This window comes from Musa acuminata, chromosome BXJ2-9, assembly GCF_036884655.1.
Source record: "Musa acuminata AAA Group cultivar baxijiao chromosome BXJ2-9, Cavendish_Baxijiao_AAA, whole genome shotgun sequence".
NCBI lineage: Eukaryota > Viridiplantae > Streptophyta > Magnoliopsida > Zingiberales > Musaceae > Musa > Musa acuminata.
The window spans coordinates 44,698,220-44,709,878 of NC_088346.1; the positions used below are offsets into that span (position 1 = coordinate 44,698,220).

Genomic DNA, 11,659 nt, shown 5'->3' on the forward strand with positions numbered 1-11,659 from the left:
CCTGCAAGATAATGGGGAAAGTAAGATCGGAGAAGGAGAGCTAGCTTAATAGAATAGTTATTCCATTAGAGCCGGATCGTGTCGGTCCAACATGTAAATCAATCCAAGTATGTATCAATTCAATTGTTCGACACAGTAACAATCGAATCCTATTGATTGCACCGTCAACTTCTATCTCCTTCTGGTCCAAACCCACGCTTTTCAGGGTTCACATTGGCCAAATCAAAGTTTAGATAAGACTCATATCATTCAATGACATGATTGAGGGCTGCTATTCTTTTCTCGTGCTTTGGTTTCCTGTGCTGATGGGTCAAACTTGATCGGCCATCTAACGGGGACAAAAGAGACGAGCTCCTTTTTGTCGTGTCTTTTTGGTCTTGAGCATTGATATCTATCTCATGCTCGAAGAACAACACTTGATGAAACTGAAGACAGGGCGGGGCTTTGAAGGATTGTTGATCTCCGAGTAAGGGTGTTAAAGAAAATTTATAGATATACCGTACATTATGTAGAGTCTTCTGTGAGTGAGAGAATATATTTGTGTGTGAAAGAGTTCTTCCAGCATCCTCTTCTTCTTATCCTATGTGAAGTTAATTCTCGTAAGAACATTATTCTACGTTTTGATTTGATAGTATTTAGATGAGTCAGAGAGAGCATAGTAACTTCTTCCGATACCATCTCTCATGCTAACCTAATTTGTTTAGGCACCGTAGTGTTCTTTGATTTATCTTATCCTCCATGAAGACTAAAATATTTTGATCTTTCGACTTATGTTGAGTCGGATAGAATCAACCTATCAAAATACTTGAATAAATACTAAATTATTTTGATTAAAGAGATTCTTCTCCCACATTTTAAGAGCGTAGGTATAAAAAATATAATTATGCTATTATTATGTAGAAAGTTTTCATTTCAAAAATTGAAATCAAATAACAATATATCATATTTATAATATATAACTTTTGATAGAATGTCTTTATCTAATCTACAGGTATACATTATCGACATATTCGAAAATTAATTTTTAAAAATAACTAAACTCAGTCTTTTTTTTTTATATGTCTTTAATATGACTATTACGAACGATAGATTAGGGAATAAAAGAAATTATGAATATTTATAATTTATTGAGTTTTCATTCCTAAGAATACTTATCATGTTATAGACAAAAATAAAGGATGTGGTATGAATAATTAGGAGAGTCATCTTCTCATAATTATATTTTTTTTATTGATAGATAATAATCATAAAAATCTAAGTAAATTTATAATACATCTTATATAATTAAATAATTCCATATAATTTAATAATGGTAGGATGAATTCTCCTCCATATCTAACAATACATTATTTTAATGTTGATGTTCATATTTTTTTATCTTTCGACTGTTCCATAAGGAAACAAATTCTAATCATTCTATTCAAGCCACGCGTTTCACGTTCATCGTAGACAAATCTAATCATATTAATATAATCCATGAAACGAATGGTTCGCAGTCTAACGTGGCTGCTGCTCTTCCTTCCTGCGCTCTCTATAAACAGCTCCATCTTCTGAGCTAAATGGCACTCGACACCAACTCTCCATTCTCGACCCTCGGCGTAGTAGAGAAGAGCGGAGATTCGAGATGAAGCTCGCCGTTCCTCTTCTCCTCCTTGCTGTCATCTCTGCTGCCTTGTCCGCGGTCTCGGCCGCGCTGCCGAAGGTCCCCGCCGTCTACGTCTTCGGCGACTCCACCGCCGACGTCGGCAACAACAACTACCTGCCGGGGAAGGATGCCAAGGCGGACTTCCCCCACTACGGCGTCGACTTCCCGCACCAGACTCCCACCGGACGGTTCAGCAATGGCTACAACACCATTGATTTCTTAGGTGCGTGGTTGACTGGTGTCATGATTTGACTTTGGGGCGATAATATTTCCTTTTTCTTAAAAAATAAGAATAACTAAGAGATTCATCATTTTTTTTTCACAGCTATAATTCTACCAATATTTATGAATTATGCATTAAATCATTATCAATGATTTAAGGGTGACACTATATAATAATAAAGTTATTACTTTGCAACATGAAAAGTTAGTCACCAAAACAACCTCTCCAAATGCAAAGTAGTATATAATTATTTGTTATATTTAATTTGGGGCAACTTTATTTAAAAAAAAACTCATATTTTGGGTTTTTTTTTTTAAAGGCAACCCATTTTTTTTCAAACAGTACGATTAATTTAAAAAATATTCAAAATACCCATAATTTTTTTCGTCCATTCTTTTACCAATTTTAAACTATTACAATATTTTTATTTGGTTTGTTTATTATATTTTTAATAATATTTATGATGTTTTATTGAGGTATTAAAATATTATAAATATTGTTAAAAAATATTATAAATAACATCATATTATGCCTTTTTTATTGTCGTTGCTTGTAGTTCATTACGATATTATATTTTTTAGCTTATATAGTTTATTTGATTAAGGTTAAGAGTCTATTTTGTTCATTTATAATGTTTTCGAGTAGGTCGTGTTTTTATTATGGTGATTAAAATATAATAATTAATTAAATTTTATTTTAATTTAGATGGTATTATTCTTAAACTATTATACTTATTTGAATCATAATATGATATATCTAACAATTTTTAATATATTTTGATTCTATTTAGCTTATTTTTCAAGTAGTTTTTATAGTGCTTTTATTGTGGTGTTCAGAAACACTATCATAGATTAAAAAAAATAGTTTAGATAATTTTTATATTAGAGGTATTATTTGAAAAAGAAAAATAAAATAAGAATATCAATCTTAGCACTTGTGAAGGAAGTGAATCAATTTGTGTTCACTGTGGGCAGCAATTCATATGGGGTTCAAAAGAAGCCCACCACCGTATCTCGCTGTGGTGAACAAAACCCACCCGCTCATCCTAAGAGGCCTGCGAGGTGTGAGCTTTGCCTCCGGCGGATCCGGAATCCTCGACTCCACTGTGAGCTATCCTCCTCCTCTTTTTCCCTTCTGCAATGATGACCTACCCTAACCCTCCGACCATCTTCATCTTCCAGGGCACCACCATAACCATGACAAAGCAGATCCAAGACTTCGCTGCACACGAATCCAACATCGCCTCGCGAGTCACCGCGGCAGTAGCCAAGGGACTGCTGTCCAAGTCCATCTTCCTCATCAGCTCCGGCGGCAACGACGTCTTCGCCTTCTTCTTCGCCACGGGCGGCAACGCGACCGCCGACCAGACCGAGCAGTTCTACAACGTCATGATCACCAACTACACCACACATCTCAAGGTGAGCTTCCTTCCTCAGCGAGACGATCGATGTTGGCTCTGTTGGCTAGCGTGACGAGCTTGCGCTCTTCTTTCATGGCACAGGCGCTGTACGATCTGGGAGCCAGGAAGTTCGCGCTCATCAACGTGCCGCCGGTCGGGTGCTGCCCCATTTCGCGAGTCAGGCATCCCTTGGGAGCGTGCCTCGATGGATTGAACACCTTGACCAAGGGCTTCAACGACAGAGTCAGCGTCCTCGTGAAGAATCTTAGCTCGGAGATGGAAGGGATGAAGTACACGATCGGGAACTCGTACAACGTCGTCACGAGCATAGTTTCTGACCCCGCAGGAGTCGGTAAGCTCGGATCGACATCACATGTGGCGAAGAGATGGATGGGAAGTGGCTAAATCGTGTACTGAGTGAGTGTTGCTGCTGTTGCTGCAGGTTACAAGGACGTGAGCAGTGCTTGCTGTGGGTCGGGGAAACTGGGGGCAGAAGTCATGTGCTCGCCCAACACCACCTTCTGCACCAACCGCAACGAGTTCCTGTTCTGGGACAGGATTCACCCGACGCAAGAGACGTCGGAGAAGGCGGGTTTCGCGTTGTACAGTGGGGCATCGGAGTACGCCAGTCCTATCAATCTGAAGCAGCTGGTGGAGAGTTGAAGAAGGGCATGGCGTTGGTGTTGTTAGCAGAAGCTAGATGATGTAAGAGGGAGGAATAAGTGCTTGCACTTCGTGCTGAGCACGATGAGGTTGTGGTTTATGAGTAAGTAGTGATTCGAATGGAGGCGTCCTTTCTTTTGTAGATTGATCCACTCGCAGGTTGGCATCAACTCGGTTTCCAATCTAATTACAACCCCATATATGACACGTACATCATTATTGGGACGAAAGAGAGGTATACGTGTCACTCGAAGGCCCATTGGTTCTCCCTCCGAACCTCTTCCTCTTCTTCGGGGGTGAAGTCATTCTTGATGTTGAAGGTTTTACGGATCTCCTCCGGCGTCTTCCCCTTGATCATGTCGGCCACAGTTTGGCACGTCAAATCCAGCAGCCCTTTTATGTTCAGGTAATTTGCAGCCTGAATACACCACCAAATCATAGAAACAAAAAAGGCCACATAATAAGCTTGATATGTATGCCAAAGCAAGCAGTTGCATAGCATTGGAAGGAACCTGAACACTGTCTGTTCAGGTAGGTAACACAAGGTAAAGTAATATGATAAAGGAAAATAGATAATCTTCCCTCAATCTATTCTGAGCAATTTCCTTGCCATCCATGGTGTCAAGAGGCACATATGGGTAGTAGTAATAACAAAGCAAAGGACAGAAGATTCAACATGGTGATCAATACCAAAATTATAGCATGGGGGATCTGTTTCCAATTAATCTTCTTAAGCAAGTAGACCGTCCGAGGTTTCAAGCTTCAATCCCATGCACAACTCAATATACAGCACACAATTTCCTATGGTCAGAGAACTTGTTCTATGTTTCTACTCAGAAAAGAGTTAGTTTTAGCCCAAACAAAGGACATCTGTCCACTGGATGGTTTAGTCCGTCCGAGAGAAACTGGGAATGGAACAAGGCTGGAGATCACCAAGAGGCTACCAGTTGAACCAAAGCGGAGAGAGAGGCAGGACAACAAACAAACATTTAAGATAAAAGACTGGCCAGAACCAAAATTAATAACGAGCAGATCTATGTTTCGATCATGGAGTTCCCTTGCTGACTGGGTTTTAGGTTAGGATGAGAGGAAGGGCCAATACCAATGGAATTTGATTTGATTAATGAAATTGGAAGAGAATTGTCCTATCAGAGCTTAATTGCAGGATAACACCATGTAGCCAATCCAAATAGGAAGGACATTTTGGTTACTTCTACTTGGTGGTGGTGGTGTTATTCTATAAAGCATAACCAATCCTGTTGCACATTTTTTCATTGAGATGAGCAAAACTCACACCATAAATTATAAAACCAGAAGATGTGCAAATATGACAATCATCCTTCCAAGATTATATAATTAACATGCTGTTCTCATAAACTATCTTATTAATTCAACAGACAAGAATGAAATGGACTTAAACAAAAAACGTTACTAGAATAATCAGCTGATATTCCATGTTTTGGCAGCATATCCAATCAGTTTCTGATATAGCATAAATGAATATAAGGTTAAGTCATGCTACATTTTGCAGTTAATGGGTCATAATATTAAGCCTGTTTGGCTACTATGTCTTCTATTCAAATTAATACTTGTTTTTCTATTTAAGTAGGATTTTAACAATTCTTAGGTCCTAGGGTTGCGTAACCTAGTCAAAAGCCTATGTCTGAGTTAAGAGTCCTAGTTCATGTATGACATGTTTATTAGCAACCCCATTTGAAGTCAAAGACTATCACAGATATATAGCAACAAAGTTAAGAGGAAAGTAGGTGCTTCATTGTTGGGAAAAAAAAAGGTCAAATGGCATATGACATTGAAAGAGCCAAAGTCTGTCTTTTTATAGACCATTTTAGCCTAACTCTTAGTTACAAATAACTATTGTTAATGTCTTACCACAATTACCTATTATTTCCTGCATAGCTATGAGTTGTTTGAATCACTCTTTTAATGCTTCAATACTTTTAGTTTTACTATGTCAATCTACATCTGGGTTACCGTGCCAACTTCCCGAGTTTTGTTTTAGTGAATATCAGAACTCGTAACACAAAGCTAATTGATGGTTAGGTTCTATGTTTTGCTTTTAGGAGGCTGAGTAGATAACACGTGTGACCAGTACCATTTGTATTATTTGTTTCTACAATTGAGCCTAGGAACACCACTCCAAGCAATTATTATATAGAGGAAGGTATGCGGACTATGCGAGGGGATGGTCCAGATGATTTAAAAAACAGAAGAAATACCTGCAATAACAAAGAATGTCTTTAACCCAAAACAATTAAGAATCACCCTATGATTTAATTATTCTCACTTCAGCAGTTTCTTGTTTATAAAAGACACCCAAATATCAATTAAAAGCCACCTCTCAACTTCTTATAAAATGAAGACGTAAGATTACATTAATCTAAGAATGTATTTTACCAGAAACCCTTATTATTTTGAAAAATAAATACAAGACCGGAGACCTCTAAAATGCCCAATACTGTTTAACCATAGTCTAATAATTCACTAATTACAGATATAACCAAGAAATAATAAAATGCAAACTAAAGACTAATGAGTTGAAGCTTAACCTTAAAAAAAGCCTCCTATTGGTTGGTGCTAGTAAAATTACTTGACTCAATTTAACTGTTCTTCACATCCTAAAGTGCTTAAATTTTCCACTCAAGTTGTAGATGCCAGTTGCCAATAACAGCCAATCATCAACTCGCATGTAACTGCTGATCTACCGTCAGCCATCATCAATAAGTGGTTGGCAATCAATATCAGTGGTCCAACACTTGCAGCAATTTGCCACTGGCCAATGATCATCAAAATATAATCTACAAATTGTCAGCAATCATCAACTGACATACCATCAATGGATAGAGATTAATGGTGATCATCTTCCAAAAACTAGAAAGCAATCTACAATATCACATTATATCAGTGATTGGCAGTCACCAACTGATGATACATAAGATGATCTCCAATTATCAACCAACTGCCTCACTAGCAATCATAGAGTGGTTATAGTATCTATCAATCTATTTATTGATTAACAACCAACAACCAGAGAGCAATCTTAGATTTTACATCAGTAATTACCAATCACCAACTGATGATCTATAATATGTTAACCAATCATCAACCAGAAACCTTAGTGATCATAGTTTACCAACCACCAGTCTCGCTGTATCCATTTGAAACAGAAGGTCAATGGACTACAGATGATCATCTACCAATCAGCAACCAACCAACAGTATAATGGTGGACTGTGCACATTGGTGGTCTAGTTAAAGCTGACTGAGACCGATGATATGATATATTGAAATAGGTAATCCATTGACAATCTAAAACAGTGGCCTGTCAACCAACAATATATTGGTTTTATCAACTAACAGGATACTGATATTCAGCTATCATGATAAATGGCATGTCAACCTTTCGGTGACCTACCAGTGACAGCCAGGCCAATTGATGACAAACAATTGATGATCAAGCTGCACTCAATGACCAATACACTGGACATTTGCCTACCAACTAGCAATAGGTCAACCATCCCAAGGTCGATTCCTGCCAATAATCCAGTGACAGCCAATCATCTATAAGCTTCAATATTGATTGCTGAAGCACAGTAAGCATACATCAAAGAGATAAACAGCATGTCTAGAAGGAACAAAAAAACCTTCCAAATTGATGATCATTAGGTTTTTCACTAAAACCTCACAAGTATGTCATGTTGTAATCACAAGCGTTCATGCCCAAAAATTCTAAACTTGGTCCAATTTCCAAGACCCTATAAATAACCTAGGTTTATCAGGCATTTGCTTCAGAAGATTAACTCAGTTGATTCAAATGCCTTACAAGCAAACCTCGAACAATGGAAACCACAGATTGTGCAATATCTTACACAACCAAACAAAAGTCATGCTAATGTTTACTCAGCAATATCTTATCACCTTATAAAAAACAAAGATCCCCAATATAAAGATAGGCAAAAGTCGAAGCAACTTGACACAAGAATAAACTATGAATAAAAAACAGTGCTCCTGTGATTGGTTATGCATGGAATCTAGGATGGTTCTCCATCCCAAGTAGACTAAACATTACAAAGATTTGCCAAAAGAAAATGCAAGCTATTCTGCAGTGTGTCTCCTTCATGTAGGTGTGAGTTCCAATATTGGCTTTATACTCCTCATAAACTAAGATTTATCTAGGGCATCTCTGTAGAAAAAGAAATATACAATTTTGCAAATGTCTCACTGGAGATTAAAAAAAGGTTACTAGAATGGCGAAAAAAAGGAAACATGAGGCCAAAAAAACCAACTAGGAAGCTACAAAGCAGGCTCATCATCACCAAACGCCAATGAAAACACACCAAAGATGACGATACCGTATTGTTATATAGTGAATATGTATGAGCTTGTTAATTACCTTATTTTGCAAACATCCATCAGATATCTTACAAAGCTATACCTAGCAAAATTATCCTCTATCTATTCATCATCAACAAATACATCACATTTACCACCTAAACGTATAAATGCAGAACCAAACTAGATTTATCACCAAAAAGATAACAATATAAGACGATGAGAGAAGAGGAAGCATTCAGATATCTCACCAGGATGAGATCGAAGAGGGTGGCCTGATCGACCTTGACGAACTCGGCGTCCCAGGACTTGATCTCCTCGTCGGTGGGCTTGGAGCCATCATCGGAGGACTTGGAGGCAGCGGCGGCGGATGCCTCGACATGCTTCCTGCAATACTCGATAACCTTAGCGAGGATCGCGGAGGTGACGTTAGGGAGCGGGATGCCGTTTTCGGCGCAGTCGTCCTCGATCATGTGCTTGATAGTCTGCGACTCCATGGCCACCGCCTCGTCGACCTCGAACACCTCGCCGTCGGAGCTCTTGAGCATGATCGTCTTCGCCATGGCCACCACAGCCGGGATCGATCTGAGAGTGGAAAGGGATCGGGAGGGAACCGAGATAAGAGGAAGCCCTAGAAGTCAAGATCAAGACCTACCCCAGCCCGATCTGGCCGACGATTCCGCAATGATGGGAAACAATCTTACTGGAAACGCGTTTCACAACTTGGCTAAACCAACAATATTATTATTTTTAAATAAAAAAATAAAATGACAAAAACGGAATTCAAAATTTTTATCAGAAATGATATTTTTTTATAAAAAAATATTTTATCGTTAAAAATACTTTAATATTTGCCTTTTTAATTATCAATGTCTTTCTTAAATTTTAAATCTGAATTTTATTCTTTTACTCTAATAGAAGATTTTTTTGAAAAAAATAAATGAACCCAATAAATAGATGATACACTCTTTGAAATAAACTAGATAATTATATACATTATTATTCTCTTTATAAATTTATAATACCTAATGGATTATAGTAGTTAGTATAAGGTAGTATACCTTATCTCTTCTCACACCCCTCTTGCTCGGTATCCTTATATCATTTTTATCTTTTTTTATCTTTGATTGTATCAATATATTCTTATCGATTTTTTATCTTTAATCGTATCAATATATTCTTATCGAAATATATTTTTAAACTTAGGTATCTATCTTATTATCGAGTGTTTTATAATATTTAATATTATGTTAGTGCTAAGTCTATCCTTTCATCATTGTTTAAAAAAGATTCTAAATAATTGAATAATTACAGTTTGTTACTATTGTAAAAAAATAAGTGATCAAATTGAACAGCTCATATAGCTCTCATGTCGAGTGATTACTATCACTTTTTAGCTTGGAATCACAGTGTAAAATCACATCAATGTCAGTAAACTTTTGTACAATGCATTACAAACTGTGGCACAAGTAACAGGAAGCTTGGGGGTGCATGTACCAGTTCTTAAAAGCATTAAAGGAACCAAGGACATCAGATTACTCCTTCCACCCAGAGATTCTGATTCCTTGGTCAAATAGTCTTCTCTTTGATGCCATCCATTCTGCTGCCAAAGTTTGGTGTGGAGGCATCCAAAGAAGTAAAATGGTAAAGAATTAGTCACATCAGCTAGATAATAATTCCCTCTTGAGCATCCCTCTTCAGATTAATTCAGTCCTTGCACTCATTCTTGTGTTCAGCATGGCATTAGCTGAGAAGAAAAGATGGGGTCAATCCATTTAAGGTTGGAAATAGTGATTTGAGATTCCCTTTCTTGCAAGTTAAGTAACCATTCCTGATGTATTATAATAGAGTTATAACTTGTTGGTGATTCATCACTTGGTCCTCATCTTGCAGCATGAGGCAAAGATTGGCTCTTTAACTTCCTTATTTGATTGGTTGACAATTCTACAACTTGGAATGATAATCTAAATATGAATAATAGCTTTTGATCTCTATGAGAAATATCATTGATATGACAATTATTCACTAACAATAAAAGTTTAACATATGGAGCTTAAACAATGATGTGTCAATTAAGTATGTCACATCAACTATAATATCAATATATATATATATATACATATTTCATCACATAAGAATAAATAATGATATGAGAGCGTGGAAGAAATCATGATGAATAAATACCCTTGGCTTAAGTTTTATAAGACTTGTCTAAATGTGGATTTAAATACCAAATCCTTTTTCATATATGGAAGAACTCCCCTTCAGTCAATTCACCTAGCAATTCATATATCCGAGTGGGTATTTCACACTTGGATTCTTTTTCGAATACGGAAGAACATGCCTTGAACCAGTCCATCTAGTGACTCGATCTTCCTAATTGGACCTCCATCATACTTCATTTAAGTACGGAAATGTGATAGTGTTTGAACAAGAAGATCTGTTTAGGTCATCTTTGTCACGTCAAATTGACTAACACTATTTGTATGATGTGCTCATAAATGCTTTGGGGCTCGTTCATTTACCTTTCTTTAGCTTTGCTCGATTCTTTACCAATCCTTTTTGCCGAAGGGCTCCTTTGGATTTCTTGAGCATTAGGCCTAAGTTGCTCTTACCTCTTAAGTGACTACTTCTCGTTCCCAATACAATTTAGTACTATACGCATGGTTCTTTTGGCACGTAGCATTCAGAAGTATCTTCCTTCGATCTGCACCTTCAATTTGTAGGAATACTTCCACCTCCAGACTGAATATGTTCAGGGAGGATACCAACTTTCTCTTTAGCATGTTCGACAAGACCTTTGAGAGCTTTATTCTTTTGACTCCTTTTGAGGTGGCTTCTTCAGCTGTATCATATCACTGCATCCACTCCAACAGCTCACAGTAGTCAAACATGATGGATTATTAATATATAGGATGGTCTTATTAATAACTTTAATGATGTGATATAAATCATCAAGGTCGATAATAGTGTGCCTAACGTTAAATACTTACCGAGCAGGTCCATTCGGTGACCCCTCAGCTGCCCTGAGGGATATCTATGATGTGACTCGAAAGGATTTTGGTTACTTCATTTCCTGTGCATGTATCTACACACACAATGCAGCCATGAAATGCTAGATTCTCGTCTAGAATACTCGTATTGAGACACGTCTTTACTTTGGAATATAATATATTTTAGCATTCGTCCCATGTGACAATCCGTTATCATAGTATACTCGACGTGGTATCCCTAAACTAACGTATCGTATCGAGCCAACTTAACATCATGAGCCTGAGCCTATCAATCGCCTGAAGCTATCCCTCTACGAGGCGATGCAACTATGCATCGGGCCACACAGTAGGTGGACAGCAACATCGAACAAGACTAAATCGAGTAGA

At 37.5% G+C, this 11,659-nt stretch overlaps 2 protein-coding genes across 2 annotated transcripts; one reads left to right on the forward strand and one right to left on the reverse strand.

Moving 5' to 3' along the window:
* Window positions 1–1,555: 1,555 nt before the first annotated feature.
* LOC135623571 (GDSL esterase/lipase At5g55050-like) lies at window positions 1,556–4,072 on the forward strand. Its single transcript, XM_065126697.1, has 5 exons — window positions 1,556–1,868; window positions 2,843–2,973; window positions 3,050–3,286; window positions 3,370–3,619; window positions 3,710–4,072. The coding sequence occupies exons 1-5, from the start codon at window positions 1,625–1,627 to the stop codon at window positions 3,928–3,930; spliced, it is 1,083 nt and encodes a 360-aa protein (XP_064982769.1). The 5' UTR covers window positions 1,556–1,624; the 3' UTR covers window positions 3,931–4,072.
* Window positions 4,042–8,941, reverse strand: LOC135623572 (SKP1-like protein 1). The gene is made up of 2 exons (XM_065126699.1): window positions 8,531–8,941; window positions 4,042–4,348 (listed from the first exon to the last, which is right to left on the reverse strand). Exons 1-2 carry the CDS (start codon window positions 8,840–8,842, stop codon window positions 4,175–4,177), a joined length of 486 nt encoding a protein of 161 aa, XP_064982771.1. The 5' UTR covers window positions 8,843–8,941; the 3' UTR covers window positions 4,042–4,174.
* Between the last annotated feature and the right edge of the window lie 2,718 nt (window positions 8,942–11,659).

Excerpts from the sequence above, each read along its gene's own strand:
- LOC135623571 (XM_065126697.1), top strand. The coding sequence starts at position 1,625 with ATGAAGCTCGCCGTTCCTCTTCTCCTCCTTGCTGTCATCTCTGCTGCC. Across the intron at positions 1,869-2,842 it reads CAACACCATTGATTTCTTAG|CAATTCATATGGGGTTCAAA; the intron begins GTGCGTGGTTGA and ends CACTGTGGGCAG. Across the intron at positions 3,620-3,709 it reads TTCTGACCCCGCAGGAGTCG|GTTACAAGGACGTGAGCAGT; the intron begins GTAAGCTCGGAT and ends CTGTTGCTGCAG.
- LOC135623572 (XM_065126699.1), bottom strand. The coding sequence starts at position 8,842 with ATGGCGAAGACGATCATGCTCAAGAGCTCCGACGGCGAGGTGTTCGAG. Across the intron at positions 4,349-8,530 it reads CCCTCTTCGATCTCATCCTG|GCTGCAAATTACCTGAACAT; the intron begins GTGAGATATCTG and ends TGGTGTATTCAG.